Below are 15,582 nucleotides of genomic sequence, written 5' to 3' on the forward strand. Positions count from 1 at the left end.
GTATTTTACATAAGTGTACTAAAAAAGCATTAGTGTAAGTCTCTTAGACCGTGTGTTGTCATATCTAGATGATTATGATATCTAAGTCTGTCCCTTTGGGGTGTGTCAGAAAAAATCTGGAAAATCACACATGCTGTGGTGAACTGCCGCAAATAAGTGCTGTAAAATCCCATATAGTTTTTCCACCACTTCTCCTTCCAGTCCAGTAGGTGGCTAATAAATTCTATGCTAAAGTTAATGATTTACCAAAACCAGAAGAAGAAGAAAGAACCGGCAGAAGAGTCAACAAAAGAAGAAGAAGAACCTGTCCAATCAGCGGCATCTTGGGAGGAACTATCCCCCGACCAGAAGAGAGTGAACCCAATCTGACAGTTTTTCACTCTCTTCTTTGGTTTCTGTTTCTTGTCGCTTTTCAGCTTCCTATAACATGAAGTTGTGAATAATTATTGTTTAAAACGTTTCCACTGTTCGGAAAACCCGGACATCTTCCATTGGGTTCACGGCAGTTACTTCCCGGTGTTTAGCTTGTGTGGTTGGACCGGGGAGAACCTGCAGAGATGTCCGACAACGGTGGCTCGGCCGTCGGCCTCCTATCCTATGAGACGCTGGTTCATGCTGTGGCAGGTGCAATGGTGAGTAGCTTTGTTTCTTATTTATTTGTTTTTTATGGGGGTTGGGGTATTATCCTTCTAATAGCAGATAGCATGGTGTTGAAGAAACCACTTTAAGCTGAACAATGGTGTTAGATGTTGTGTTTTCAGGTGTCAGTATGGATGTTAATGTTGCAGTGCATTGTCTTTTTAGGGGAGTGTGACAGCTATGACCGTCTTCTTTCCTCTGGACACGGCCAAAAGCAGACTCCAGGGTGAGCTGGGGGGCTTTATCATCTTGGACAGAGGTCACCTGATAAGCTGCAGAGTTGAAAGAGGTTTAACGCTGGGGTCATTATAGAGCAACCGTAACTGCGTCCCAAAGAGTAGCGCACTGATAAATGTAGTTTTTATTTTACCTCCTAAACAATCAATTTCTGTTTGTTGTTTCATGTGTCTTTTTTTTTATTTATTGCAAAGCACGCTCATGTTCAGCTCTATATGAGACATAAAAAGGTGTGTTATGCCTTTCTGCTTCCACTCTTTTATATTCCACAAGCTGAGATAATGCAGTTAAACTGATCTTTGTGTGTCAAGTCATTGTCCAGAGACTCATTGCCTGATTTCTGGCATATTTGTGTTTATTTTTCAGTGGATGAGAAGAGAAAGTCGAACTCAACTCCAGTCATTCTGGCTGAGATAGCAAAGGAAGAAGGCTTGTACGTATAGTGTTGGAATTTAAAATCACTGAGGCTTCTGGTTAGAAATTACACAAGTTAAGCCTTGTTTTACTCTTATTTGACCATATTTATAATTTAACCAAATGTTATGAACCAAAACAAGGTAATCACAGATATAAACAGTTAATGAAAATAATTGGTAGCTGCAGCTGTAATCTAATCCATGGTTTAGGATGATGTTTTGACCACATGACTAAAAACACAGTACTCAAATGCCTCATCACTACCTCTCCCAGTCTGTCACTGTACAGAGGCTGGTTCCCAGTTATCTCCAGCCTTTGCTGCTCCAATTTTGTCTACTTCTACACGTTTAACTCACTGAAGAAGCTGATGGCATCTGGTCCAGGCCAGTCCAGACCTGGGAAAGACTTGCTCATTGGAATTGTGTCAGGTAAGTACTGACCTGATGGAAATTGTCTGAAAGACTTAAATGGATGCAAGGTGTCCAATTAATAGAGAAGCCTGTAGCACAAAAGGCAAACTTTTCAAAAGTGGAGGGAGTGACTGTGTGACAGATGTCTGGATTGAATGGATGAATCCTGGATTTGTGTGTGAAACGTTTGCATGCATGTATCCCATAGACTGTATGCAAAAGATGGTGATATTATCCTCTGGTTTGTGGATTCAAGAAACTTGAATATCTCTTGTTCATGTAGGAGTGGTGAATGTGATCCTGACCACTCCCATGTGGGTGGTCAACACTCGACTGAAGATGCAGGGGGTAAAGTTCAGAAACGAAGACCTCCACCAGACTCACTACAGAGGCATATTTGGTGAGCGCTTCATATCTGTTAAACAGGTCAAAACTTCTGACGTGCTTGTCTTGTGTCTGTGTGATTGTCAAACCTCACTGCTTCTCTTTCAGATGCTTTCTCACAGATCATAGCCAACGAGGGGGTGGGAACTCTGTGGAACGGCACTTTGCCCTCTCTCGTCCTCGTACTCAACCCTGCTGTGCAGTTCATGATTTATGAGGCCATGAAGAGGAAGGCAGGCAGAGGAGGGAGGAAGGTAAGAAGACTTAAAGGGAACCAGTGATGTATGCAATATTGCCTTATTGAAGCTAATCAGTCAGCATCCTGTCGTTCCATAGCTGAAGGGCTGCGATCAGGAGGGACCCTGTTTAGACCAATCTAGCGATCAGTCACCTGACCTGTGAACTTTCGTCTTTTACCACAGATATCCTCAGCAAAGATTTTTCTCATTGGAGCCATTGCCAAGGCCATCGCTACCACTGCCACGTATCCTCTGCAGACAGTTCAGGCCATACTGAGGGTAAATACTCTAATACAGAAAATGTTATTCCTGTATTCTGTTTTTCAAAGATTAGGCTGATGAAGTTCAACATTTTTGCAATGACAGAAAATTCAGTAAACAGACAAAAACAACTACAAATTGTATCTGTGTAATTTTATGTGTGCCAAAAGCAGTCTATTACTCTTACACGGGCAAAATGATGTTTCCTCAAAAACTAAAAACTAAAGTGGAACTCCTGGCTGAGTCTGGGACACAACATTGTGTAAATTTGACTTAATTTTGTGTACACTCCTCAGAAACTTTATTAGGGGGAAAAAAATTTCTGATCCGGTCCCAGTAGATAAGAACGCCTGCTACCAAAAACCAAGCTACATTCACTTATATCACATTTCTTTCCCATTCTGATGCTCAGCAGCAACTTCACTATATCACTAAATTAGCTGAGTTGCTGCAATGTGATTGGATGATTAGATATTTCTATTGATCAGCAGATGAACCGGTTTAAACAAAGTGGCCGGTGAGTGTGTATTAATAGAAAAATTTAGAGAAACCAGAGCATCTTTATATGGTTAATACCATCAAACACTCGATGCAAATATGCATGACTGGTAAATTATATTTAATCTTTACTACACATGCATCACTTGTTTTATGCTTTTTCATCAGTTTGGCCAGTATACAAGTGACGCCGAGGGTGGTGGTGTGATGGGGAGCCTTTCTAACATTTTGTTCCTGCTCATGGACCGGATAAAGTGAGTGCAGCATCTCTAAAATTACACTATCTAGTCACTCGACTCACAACAAGCACATGTGTGAATATGTAGCAGTGGTCACAGTTGTATACCCGTGTTTATCGCAGGAAGCACGGTGCTCTCGGTTTGTACAAAGGCCTGGAGGCCAAGCTGCTACAGACGGTACTGACGGCTGCACTCATGTTTGTTGTGTATGAGAAGATCGCTGCAGTGACCTTCAGACTCATGGGGATGAACAAGAAACTGAAGCACTGAAGACTGCTACCTGAACACAGCAAACCGTCAGTGCACTCATCCTCAGTAGGTTTTAAAGCCTGCTGATGCTATTACTAACATTATGAATTGTTTCTGTCGCATAGGCACGATAATATGAGCCCGCAATGGTGCTTTGGGAGCCCCACATTCCTATTCCATTCCCAAATTATATAACAAAACCAGAGGGGGGTTTAATTATTGCTATTGTTAACCTCTAACTGTGAACATCTGTGCATACACATCCTCTCCACTGGTGCATTTCTCTTGGTTAAGCATGGTCCTGCAGGGACTAAAGTTAACTGAGTTTATGTGACAAAGAAAAACATACAGACATTATTTATTAGTTTGGTTTGCTGTATAATATCTTCTAGTGTGAGGTGAGTTAAACAGGTCCTGTATTGAGTAACTGTTTGAAAAGAACACCTTTCAAAGAGCTGAACTTTCTACTGTTAAAAAATAAAACTCTGTCAGGTGATGATTTAAAAAAAACCAACAAAAAAAACCCCGTTTAGGCAAAAGAACACAAATACACCTGTTTGGCCTCTTTCTGAGAGATGTTGGCTGCACTGAAAGACTGATACAGCTCTCGTGGAAATATACATGCTCTTTAAGAAATTACTGGTTCAAATCAATGGGCCAGACTAGCTGCTTTCCCCTGGTCCGAGTTTTTGTCATGAGTCTGCTGTAGTTTCATATTTCACTATAGGAGATGAATGATATTTGTCTTTACATTTACATTTTCATATGAATTTGAAAAAGTGTATTTCAATTTAAGACTTTTGTCTTAACATTTGAGCTTTATTGCACGTGATGATAAGTTTACTGCTGCCTTAATCTAAACCACTGGGCCATTCTTTACATACACTTAAGCTTTTAACTGTGAATTTATCCAGTTGTGAAATCCTGCAAGATGGAAACCTCATTAAATTAAATTAATTTAATATAAATTGAGGGAAAAGCACAGTGTATGTGTCTGCACATGCTGCAGTAGTTGTAGGTAGCAAGTGCCTCTGATTGTAATGCATTATGAAAAAGAAACTGTATGAACTGACATACAGACGAGTGACAAATTAAAGGAAAAAAACAAGCTAAAATCTTAGTTGTGCGTCCACAGCATCAGTGCACCTCAGCATGTATTCTTAAAGTCTTTGGACCTACAAAGATAAACAGTATTCTTCCAAAAGACACACCCTCATTATGTTGCTGGTGGTGGAGTACACCAACTAACACCTACACACAAATTTCTCTCAAATTAGCTTGTTTTGTGGTCTTGTGACTGCAAAAGCTGTAGTTTCTGATTCTTACTGTTGTGTGTTCATGAAACCAGTCAGAGTATAATATTTCCTCACTGCAGGAATTAGAGGTTTGTTTCCCCCATAGACTGAATATAAAACGTGGATGGATCCACTATCAACTACTGATTAGCTTTGTACTCTGCATTTTAAGGTTTTGGCTGCTAAAATGTTGTTGTTATCAAGTTTTGGAGGGTTTATGAGCCAGAAGTGACTATTTATGGATGACTCTGTGGCAAGACTGGAACACAAGCTTCTTTGATAGTTTACTACTGGTGAGATTATTACACGACAAAAGACACCAATGCTACAAAAACTGGTTAAGCTGAGCAGACATCTGTGTCGGCATGTACCTGTAAGTCAGCGTAGCCACACCTTTTACTTTTGAGCTTTTGTAAAGTTTAGATAAGAAAGCAACCATGTGGACTGGGGCTAACAGGTTATAAAGACAAAAAGAAACTGTATCAGGTTGCAAACACATTTATTTTTGTTGTAAAGCTGGGCATTTTAACATCAAAGGTTATAGGGTTTTGACTCTTTTGAAGCCAGTCTCACTCTAAAGAGCTGCAGGTTTTGGCACTTTTTCATTTTGATGCTTGTCGATGGTTTAATTCTTTTTTTTTTTTGTCACTCGTTTGTAAGTTATTCAGTGACTGTTGATCTACACAAACACTTGATGCACTGAGTTTTTTCTACTGTTTTCAATATCGCAGTGTTCGACGTGCGCTCTTTTTCTTTCACACAGATGTCTTCCATTATGTCTATCAGTTCCCTGCGAGTAGTGTAAACTTGTCGGGGATCGCAGTGATTCACAGTATTTGTCACAGTACTTTCTCTCTCTCTGATGTGGTAAATGACAGTTAATGCTGCCTTTCAACTTGATGCCGGTTGACAGTTGATCCACTCCTCCTGCTGCTGTTGTTGTTAAACTGGTTTTTCTCTCTTTACGTCTTGGTTATAACCAAGAGAGGCGCTTCCCTTTAACACCGCAGCCTTTAGACCTTTTGTTGTTCTATCAATACTCTAGCCAAGTGACACATTTACCAGATTTCAGCTCCTCTGCCAGTTGTCACTTATATTTGGTAGCAGTTAGGAAAAACAGCTCCAAATGTTTGGTTTTTTTTTTTTTTTGATTAAAGCTTTACAATTTTGCTTTTTATATTTTACAAAATGAACTTTGTTTACATCCAGTTCTTATTTGATATCATCTTGACTCATTTACAACAACAAAAAAAACAACACAGATTTTCTAATTTTGTTTAAATAAATATAACACTGTTTGTGGGTTGTAAATTATTGTTATAACCAGGGAATAAAAAAAAAAAAAAAAAAAAGATTGAGAAACAATACTGATTTCTTTAATTGTGTTTTGTTTAGATCATTACATGCCAGATAAAATGTAGTTCATCACTGCTTTAAAAAAAATAAATAAAAGAATCCCCCCAGAAGACTGAGTAGTGATTGGTGAGCTCATGCAAATGTTTACCACGTTAAATGTCCTCCACTGGAGGTCTACAGGATAATGATGCATTCGTGACCATGCCTCAGGTGGAATTTATACTTCTGCAATTCAGTTTATCAGAGCCATACGTAGGGTTAAATCTTACGTCACAATATCCTATGCTGACATGCACCTCCCTTCCTCAAAACAACTGTGATTGGCCTGTTTCCTCCTCTTCTAATTGACTGGAAGGGAATGAATCAACTCCAGGCTTTCAGACTTCAGTGCAGAAGTATAAATTATGCTTTAGGCTCATATTGGGAGTCTTCACTTCTCGTCATCTCCTCAACATACCAGTGTGGCAGGAAGCAATACTGAGAGTCTCTGTGGGCAGAGTAGGTGACATCTTTGTAGGGATCCCAGGAGAACAGGTACACCACTCTGAAATGACAACAGAAAGAGATTAACATGTATTTACCCCAAACCAGAATATTTTAAAAGTGTTATTATAGCTCACCTAGGACTGTCTTCGGTAACTACACGCTTCACAAAAGACAGGAAATCGCAGCAAAAGTTCATGCATACTGTCGGCTTCCAGCAGTTATACTCGTTCTGTTTAAAAGATGTACAGAAGGCTCATGAAGTGTGCTCATGGTGTGCTGCCAGATGTTTTTAAATCACGAGTTATTTATTGCTTTACCTTGATGAGATGGGAGATCTTAGAAATGTGAAAGGTCTCCACGGAAACAACGACACCTTCCTGATCTCGGAAACCTGCCACCACTCTAGGGACTCCCGGGAGAAAAGACTGGGCCCACCACTTAAGCAGTTTGAACCTGAGGAGCGCCAAAATAAAAGCGTTACCATCCAGCCAACCACACAACGTGAAAATTATGAGGCTTTACTTTATCCTGTACCTGTGGAAGTTGCTGCGCTGTTTGGGGGTGCAGATCTCTGCCGAGGTCTTCAGCTCCACGTAACAGGCAGGAGCAGCCGGAGCTTTGGGATCTTTATCTCGACAGTCCACCTCGCCGGAGAACAGCAGTCTGTGATCCGCGAGCCGAGTTTGCACCACAGTGCAGAAGGCCTCGTTGGTGTTAACCACTCCACCAGGGTCAGGTAGACTGTGGGTATTGTCTACAGGAGAGACAAAGGTGAAACTTTACCACTGAAAGCACTGTGCTAGGTTTAGTTTTCATATCTAATATAATGGACACACGGATATGTACAGAAAAAATAATGATTTGAAGTCAGTGTTGGGCATTATAATAATCACATTACATTTTTATAGAGTGTAGTAATTTTAATTAATCGTGGTAAGATCAACAATCATACTGCATTTACGAGTCTTTGCTGTTACTCGAGTTCTTCAATTACATAAAGACATGAAGATAACTTTTTAAAAGGACAGCTGCTGGAAGCGGCCATCAAAAGATAGGCACTGTGGTCATAAAGGGATGAACATAATCAGCAACAATACTCAGGCTGTGTCATGTAAATGATGCTCAACTGGTACTAAGGGACCCAGCAGCCTGGACTGCTGACACAAAGCAGCATGGATCTGTGTTTTCCTGTTGTTTATCCCCAATTCTGCCATTACCAGTGCAGCACAAACCAAGAATCATCAGCCAGGCAACATTTTTCTAGTCTTCTATTGTCCAGTTTTGTTGAGCTTGGATGAATTATAGCTTCAGTTTCCTTTTCTTAGCTGACAGGAGTTGCACCTGGTGTGGTCTTCTGATTACCTCGATTGTACTAAGTGGTTGTTTGAGTTACTCTTGCCTTCCTATCAGTTCCAAGCAGTCTCTCTTTGATCTTTGGTACCAATGAGGAATTTTCACCCTGAGAACTGCCACTGACTGGATGTTTCCTCTTTTCAAACCAGTCTCTGTAAACCCTAGAGATGGTTATGTGGGAAAATCCCAGTAAATTAGCGTGCCTGGAGAGAACCCACACAGGCAGCAAAGCTCACACGAAAACAGCCGGTGAAATCAAACCTGCACCTTCTTTTTGTGAGGCAAAAGTACTGTTTTTGTTTGGGGTTTTTTATTATACCATTAGCATTTTTCCCCATAGTGGAAATCTCACATGTTGTGCTTCCCAGGCACAAATGGACTGAATATAAAACCAGTTGATTATGAGGTATGCCTGTGAATCATCAGCTGTGGGTAAGGCAGTTTAAATCAGTACCCAAAGTTTAAAAAAAAAAGGAAAAATAAGGTACTACATAAACCCACCTACCTGCACATGTGTATTGCTCAAACTTGTATCCCCAGTACATCATCTCTTCATGCCTCTCGGTGCGGTTCTCCCGTTCCCTGCGAGCAGCTTCCGTTTCCACCTCACTGATGTAAAATGTGCCCCTGAACCTGGTGACTGCTAACAACCAGCCTTCCCTTGTCTCATAAGGAGTGGTCAGCAGCTTAGTTAGGTGGCCCCGCCATGTCACAAAGTCGACATCTAAAGCGCTGGAAAGAGTAGAGGTTGATCAAAGAATACATGTCCAGTAGGAACTGTTGTTGTGGTTAGAGATCAATAATGTTTATCTCTCTCTCTCTGTGTGGGACCTACTTGATCACCTGAAGAGAAATACAATAAAAACAGGAACCTCACAGCTACACTTACCGAGGTGAGGCTGCTGCCCCTGTTGGGTTAATCTTTGATTTATTGGCTACAATCCACCGGAGAATATGGTCCAGCCTCTCCTTCACACTGTCGTCTCTTTTTATAAAGCGATCCCTGTATCCATCCCTCAGGTTGAAATTTGGATTCCTGTCAGGCTCCACGTAGTACCTCATCTGCCTGCTGTCGTTGAAGAATCTACGCTCAGAGTCGAGGGAAAAACATCCCACTTCCACAGGCTGTTTGTAAACAGGAAAGTCTCTTTCATAAAGCTCTCTTCTCGTGCTTAAAGTCCTGCAGCTCAAAGGGTTTTGACCCAGAGCCGACTCAGACCGATACTGGTGCTGTGTGTTCGTTCTGAAGTGTTTATTCTCACGAGGACTTCTGCCACTGTCGTCTCTTTGTCTTTTGTACGAGGACTGATGGCTGTGACAGCTGATGCTGGATCTGTGGGGGTCCATAGCTGGACAGAAAGAATTTATGAGTTTTTGTTCTTTAAGTGCAATTTTTTCAGGGATAAGTTAGGTTAGGGTTAATGCATATGTGCATATTCTTTAGCTAACTTTTAAAAATATAACAGGCAACTTTGCAAAGAACCGATTATAAGCTGTGTCCTTATAATCGGTTTGCATCAAACATCCAAAGAAGAGCTTTGGATGTCCTTCAAGAAGCCTGGAAAACTATTCCTGAAGACTGCTTAAAGAAATGACAGGAAAGCTTTGCTAACAGAGTTCAGGCTGCGTTGAAGAATAAATGTGGTCAAACCAAATATTGGCTTTCAAGATCGTTAGAACTGTACAAAGTTGTTTTTGCCTTATATACTTTATACTCTTGTATGCTTGAACATGTTTTGATAAATCGCTGCACCGGTTCCACATTTTCCTACCAAAATATAAAGACATGATGGGGTGGCTGAAGACTTTTGCACAGTGCTGCATATTTAAAATTAGAAATGTGTTCTTTCCTCTCTGTAACAAATTGTACACAAACAATGAATTAGTTTAAGTTTAAATGCAGCATATCTGGACCTAGAACCGCCTGATGTGCTTATAACAGTTTATGTGTTGAATGTTGAATGGAAAAGAGGCAGGTAATGTCTGGCGTGTGTCTGCACTGTTTCTCAATTAAATGCATGTTTAAAATTAACAAAGGTTTCCTAATACCGCTGTTACTAACCCCACTACGAAAACTAAAGAGTACTTTCATGAATAAATAAGACGTAAGTAAGTGATAACCTACCTCTTTACAGCACAGCGAGCAGAGGTTGCTAAGCTAACGTTAGAAGTTCCCTGTTTATATTATGTCAGAGGAAATAAAATAACAGACTTGGCACAGGAACAACAAACATACGTTTGTTGCATCTTTACCGACTAAAACCAAGAAGTAGCTGAGTTAGAAAAACGCTGCCTTGTTTTTGTAGCGAGACAGCTAACTAGTCTCACACGCTAACAACAAGCTAACGCCACTTCCGTGTGCAGTTTTCCATCCAATCCGCTGCTCGGTGTTAGCGGCGACACTTCCTCTAAAACCACTGTAAATATCCGTGAAAAGAAGAGTTGTAGCAGTTCCCTGTAGCTGTTGGGCTGGTTTGTGGCTCTGGCAGAGAATAAAGTGATGTAAAAGAAGAAAAAAAAAACATTATTATTGGGTTTATTCATCAGGTAAGGACGAAAATTATTTTCGAGTTCAAATAGCTCGGTCTAATGTTGATAAACGAGCTACCGTTAGCATGGCTAACGGTGTAGTGTTTTTAACCTAACAAAACTTGTTTTCTGAGCGTACCTTTATGGAAAATATGAGATTATGTCTTATAATTCATTCATCAGAAATTGGCAAAGGAGTGGATCTTGACTGTGGGGCATTATTCTTAATTAGTAGGAAATAATGATATGATTGACCATTTAAAGGTCTTTTAATAGGCTCTGCGTTGTGTAGCGAGAAAAGCAGCATCTTGGAGTGAACAGGTGCAAATTTCTCCTTCAGGTATGAGCAGGAAACGGGCTCTGATTTCAGACGCTTTCAATCTGAAGAAGAGAAGAAATGGCACAGAACAATTTGGATCTACTGCTGCTGAAGATGGTGGGTGTGACTCCTAAAAAATCTACAATAACGTGATCAAAAAACTCTTCATTTGAAGTTCACACTGTCATTTCTTCACTTTAAAAGGACCAGCTGACATTAAATCCAGTCTGGAGTACCTCATGACCCTATTTCCCAGAAAGCTCTTCAATGATGCACTGCCTCAAATTGTGCTGAAGCACCAGCTCTACAGCTTACACAGTGACAAGACTTTGGTGGACAAGGAGGTGGTAAGGTGGATTTTAAGTGCTAGAAATGTATGTGTAATCATTTCTGCAGATTCAGATGTGAAATACAACTCGTTGCTGTCATCGGTAACAGAATAAGATGCGTGAACGAGGAGATCTGCTGATGTTCCAGCTCGGGTTCGACGCAGAAGCCTTTGGGCTGGTTTTTACTTCTGACTACAAGGCCAAAGTGCTGGCGGGAGAGGAGGGCAAAACCACAAGAGCCACCGTGGAGAGGTTCTTGGAGAAAGTGGTGTCCGCTTGCACAGATCTGAGCTTCACGAAAGACAAAATGCTGAAGGAGTTTCTCTTCACAGACTCTGAGATAACGTATGAAAGACACCCATATATTGCATGCGTTTATTATTTAGCTTTATCATTCCCAAACCTTCTATCTTGGACATAGTTTAACATTTAACTTCCTAGATAAATAAAAAGTAAAGCAACACTGCTGACAATGACTGAAAGAGTTTGACATTTATTTAAAGGGGTAGCAGAGAATAACATTTTCTGTGGCATTAAAGCTGTTTATACCGATTTCCATAACTTTGTGCTTGGCATTATTGAATGAATGTGTAACCTCTGACTTGGCCATTCTGAAAGATAAAGATCAACTCAGAATCTGTTTTCTCCCCACACACAGGCAGCTGGTTAAGTCTGGGGTCCTGACTGTGAGGGATGCAGGCAGCTGGTGGCTTTCCATTCCCAACTCTGGCAAATTCACAAAGTACTTCATAAAAGGTTGGTGTTGAATCTCACTTGATTGAATCGTAACAGCGATTTCCTTTAGTTACGACACCCATTAATGTCTTTGTTCTCATTTTGCCGTTAGGCCGTAAAGCAGTGCTCAGCATGGTTAAGAAGTCCAAATACGGCGAAGTCTTAAAGGCAGAAATCGAGGAGCGGCGGACGAATTCACAAGTGAAATTCCATATGAAATACCACATTTATGACATTGTTGGCGCAGAGCTGGTAGAGAGGTAATACGACTGGATGCTTTTTACCTCCTTTCCTTACCTTTATCTTAGTAGGTCAGTTTAACCACCTGTTAAGGCATTAAATACAGCTGCTCTCAATCGTATTTCAGTAACTGGACTAAATTTAAGAAACTCCCAATCCGACCATCTTTGATTTCTCTGAAAAAAGTCCAGGGAGACTAGACCTGTGTCTTTCAAAACTTTTTTAGGTCAAGTATCTGGTACTATGACTTCAGCAATGTGGAATTTCAAAATAATCTCACATTCAGTTGAGCGATAATTAGCTTAAAAATTTGCTAGTATAGCTTATACAGGCCAAATTTAAAGGGCTGTAGAAAAAACAATTCAAAGACAGGAGTTTAAGTTTATAACACTTTCATGTGTTAACCTCTTATAAATGGATCACCTCATATTACATTTAATGTGTAGTTTTATTATCACGAAACTACTCTAATCAGATGAAGTTCTTTGTGATGTACCAACAAATGGCATCATCTGACATTTCCAATTTCACTTTTCTAGAAAGATTTGGTGTTTGGTGGTAACAGATCCAAAATGTATGATGGTGTTCTGCCTTTCCCAAAGGTTTCCTTTTTCCCATTTGGTCTATTTACAGGATTATTAGTCTTTATGGTCACTAATGTGTGCGTGTTACTGTCAAACAGTTTTAACAACTCTTGATCTTTAAAATTACGTCTGTCTTGAAGTGTGGTTCCTTTTCTTTAACGTCCAAAACAATCTGACTTGTTTTCCGCCTAACTCGAGTCATGTTTTCGTCTGATCCCACTGATTTTAATGAATGCTTTCTTTCTTTCCAGCATACCGACAACTTCAGGGACCCTGTTGCGATCTGTGGATTCGTGAGGCTGACGTCAGGCGCTGACGGACGATGAGAAATTTATGAACGGAATGAAAAGTGTTTATAAAAAGACTGAATGGACTAATTTAAGTATTCAAGTGCAGATTCTGTGCCAAATGTGCTACTAATGACCTGTGATGACGAGACGTTGTCAAGTTTTGGTTTATCTTGTAATAAGATTTATTTAAATTTCTTTGCATCACATATGAGATTCCTTGTCTACATGGAGTTCACAACCTAATGGCAATCATTGCCTCTGTGCTGAGTGTTTTCAGGAAACAAAATGCTTTGTTACAAATAAATGAGATTTCCCAACATCCTGTTTGAAACTTGAAGGTCAGTTTTCCAAAACCAAATAATGTCCCGCCTGTCAAAGCTTGAAACTGTGTCACCTTTAAGTAAAACGGATTACATCATTTTTTGTTCGCTGCTTCTCTCATGTTGTCTCTTCTGTTTTTGTGCTCAGTCAGCATCACTTGTGTGCAGCATTCATCCTTTGCCCGTACTTAACTGTATTTCAAACCCTTAGAAGGGTCAAGCTCATTAATTGTTTTGAACAGGCCCCTTTTCCTGAGAGCTTCAGACAGGATTTTTCATGTCCCACTAATAATTCCCAGGAATTGTTTTTCACTCATCTCGTCCAAAACCTCACAGTGTATGTATGGAATACAAGTGCAGGACTGAGCTTGAGATTAGAAGTTCTATTTTTAAGCTAAAAGTTGTTTTTTTCCTTCTAGGTTTTCCCCAACGTGACTGCTCCACTCTGTGTGCGTGTGTGCAGATTTGATCTTTTGACTACATTGATGTCATAGATATTATAGTTACATTGAGTCCACTTTATTTGGAAACTTCCTTGTAACCTTTTGTAAACAGTTTGGAAGTGTTTGTTAAAAGAATAACTGAACGGTGAAAACTGGGGGTTAAATTACACTGTAAAATTGCACAAAATAGTTGTGATCATATTTTGTGGAGCTCTGCTCTACCAGCTGATTGCACCGCTATGTCTGTCAACCCATCCCCACAAGAAAATATCAAACACAAAGGGGACAGTGTCTGACTCCAGTGAGCCACAAATGCACCAAAGAGGCTTTCCCCAACACAGTCCTCATTTATAGTTCTACAAAACTCCCACTGACAGGTGGATTCTCCTGTTTCAGTGCAGCTAGCCAACAATGGATAAAACCAGTTGTTGCTGTCATATGCAGTACAAGGGTAACTCCCTAGATTGCTTTTGTAGTTTTAGTATCCTTCTTTTCTTCAGAGTTATCAGTTCTGTGACTAGTTACACTCAACAAAAATATAAACGCAACACCTTTGTTACTGCTCCCATTCCCCATGGGATGGACATAGAGACCTAAAATTCATTCCAGATACACAATATAACCATCCCTCCCAAACAGTGGTCACAAATCAGTCCAAATGTGTGGTAGTGGGCACATCTGCTATATTGAGATAATCCATCCCACCTCACAGGTGTGCCACATCAGGATGCTGATCTGACATCATGAGTAGTGCACAGGTGTACCTCAGACTGCCCACAACAAAAGGCCACCCTGGAATGTGCAGTTTTGTCTCACAGCAAAATGCCACAGATGCCACAAGCAATGAGGGAGCGTGCAATTGGCATGCTGACAGCAGGAATGTCAACCAGATCTGTCACCCGTGCATTGAATGTTCATTTCTCAACCATAAGCCGTCTCCACAGGCGTTTCAGAGAATATGGCAGCACATCCAACCGGCCTCACAACCGCAGACCTCGTGTAACCACACCAGCCCAGGACCTCCACATCCAGCAGGTTCACCTCCAAGATCGTCTGAGACCAGCCACCCAGACAGCTGCTGGAACAATTGGTTTGCACAACCAAACAATTTCTGCACAAACTGTCAGAAACCGTCTCAGGGACGCTCAACTGCATGCCCGTCGTCCTCATCGGGGTCTTGACCTGACTCCAGCTCGTCGCCGTAACAGACTTGTGTGGGCAAATGCTCACATTCGATGGCGTCTGGCACGTTGGAGAGGTGTGCGCTTCACGGATGAATCATGGTTCACATTGTTCAGGGCAGATGGCAGCTGAGAATGTCCCAGTTCTTGCATGGCCAGCATACTCACCGGACATGTCACCCATTGAGCATGTTCGGGATGTGCTTGACCAGCGTATACGACAGCGTGTACCAGTTCCCACGAATATCCAACAACCTCGCACAGCCATTGAAGTGGAGTGGACCAACATTCCACAGGCGACAATTGACAATCTGATAGACTCCATGCGACGATGTGTTGCACTGCATGAGGCAAATGGTGGTCACACCAGATACTGACCGGTTCTGGGTCCCCAGACCCCCAATAGCGCAAAAAACTGCACATTCCAGGGTGGCCTTTTGTTGTGGGCAGTCTGAGGTACACCTGTGCACTACTCATGATGTCAGATCAGCATCCTGATGTGGCACACCTGTGAGGTGGGATGGATTATCTCAATATAGCAGATGTGCC

General features: G+C 41.1%; 3 protein-coding genes across 3 annotated transcripts; 2 read left to right on the forward strand and 1 right to left on the reverse strand.

The window, feature by feature from the left end:
- Positions 1-270: 270 nt before the first annotated feature.
- slc25a17l (solute carrier family 25 member 17-like) lies at positions 271-6,334 on the forward strand. Its single transcript, XM_082531433.1, has 9 exons — positions 271-632; positions 805-865; positions 1,243-1,309; positions 1,567-1,721; positions 1,987-2,103; positions 2,196-2,341; positions 2,510-2,605; positions 3,254-3,339; positions 3,447-6,334. Exons 1-9 carry the CDS (start codon positions 558-560, stop codon positions 3,592-3,594), a joined length of 951 nt encoding a protein of 316 aa, XP_082387559.1. The 5' UTR covers positions 271-557; the 3' UTR covers positions 3,595-6,334.
- On the reverse strand, positions 5,998-10,425 carry dxo (decapping exoribonuclease). The gene is made up of 7 exons (XM_082531432.1): positions 10,189-10,425; positions 8,953-9,412; positions 8,569-8,795; positions 7,245-7,464; positions 7,028-7,163; positions 6,845-6,939; positions 5,998-6,768 (listed from the first exon to the last, which is right to left on the reverse strand). Exons 2-7 carry the CDS (start codon positions 9,408-9,410, stop codon positions 6,627-6,629), a joined length of 1,278 nt encoding a protein of 425 aa, XP_082387558.1. The 5' UTR covers positions 9,411-9,412; positions 10,189-10,425; the 3' UTR covers positions 5,998-6,626.
- A 52-nt stretch (positions 10,426-10,477) lies between these two features.
- Positions 10,478-13,507, forward strand: LOC309705531 (inactive serine/threonine-protein kinase 19-like). Its single transcript, XM_082531434.1, has 7 exons — positions 10,478-10,610; positions 10,933-11,028; positions 11,116-11,258; positions 11,350-11,585; positions 11,899-11,996; positions 12,088-12,235; positions 13,051-13,507. Exons 2-7 carry the CDS (start codon positions 10,935-10,937, stop codon positions 13,094-13,096), a joined length of 765 nt encoding a protein of 254 aa, XP_082387560.1. The 5' UTR covers positions 10,478-10,610; positions 10,933-10,934; the 3' UTR covers positions 13,097-13,507.
- The last annotated feature ends 2,075 nt before the right edge of the window (positions 13,508-15,582 follow it).

The sequence above is a fragment of the Aulonocara stuartgranti genome, assembly GCF_965226115.1.
Source record: "Aulonocara stuartgranti genome assembly, chromosome: 4".
In the NCBI taxonomy this organism is placed as follows: Eukaryota; Metazoa; Chordata; class Actinopteri; order Cichliformes; family Cichlidae; genus Aulonocara; species Aulonocara stuartgranti.

Excerpts from the sequence above, each read along its gene's own strand:
- slc25a17l (XM_082531433.1), top strand. The coding sequence starts at position 558 with ATGTCCGACAACGGTGGCTCGGCCGTCGGCCTCCTATCCTATGAGACG. Across the intron at positions 2,342-2,509 it reads CAGGCAGAGGAGGGAGGAAG|ATATCCTCAGCAAAGATTTT; the intron begins GTAAGAAGACTT and ends CTTTTACCACAG. Across the intron at positions 2,606-3,253 it reads CAGTTCAGGCCATACTGAGG|TTTGGCCAGTATACAAGTGA; the intron begins GTAAATACTCTA and ends CTTTTTCATCAG.
- dxo (XM_082531432.1), bottom strand. The coding sequence starts at position 9,410 with ATGGACCCCCACAGATCCAGCATCAGCTGTCACAGCCATCAGTCCTCG. Across the intron at positions 6,940-7,027 it reads AGATCTCCCATCTCATCAAG|AACGAGTATAACTGCTGGAA; the intron begins GTAAAGCAATAA and ends TCTTTTAAACAG. Across the intron at positions 6,769-6,844 it reads GTTACCGAAGACAGTCCTAG|AGTGGTGTACCTGTTCTCCT; the intron begins GTGAGCTATAAT and ends TTGTCATTTCAG.
- LOC309705531 (XM_082531434.1), top strand. The coding sequence starts at position 10,935 with ATGAGCAGGAAACGGGCTCTGATTTCAGACGCTTTCAATCTGAAGAAG. Across the intron at positions 11,586-11,898 it reads TTCACAGACTCTGAGATAAC|GCAGCTGGTTAAGTCTGGGG; the intron begins GTATGAAAGACA and ends CCCCACACACAG. Across the intron at positions 11,997-12,087 it reads CACAAAGTACTTCATAAAAG|GCCGTAAAGCAGTGCTCAGC; the intron begins GTTGGTGTTGAA and ends TTTTGCCGTTAG.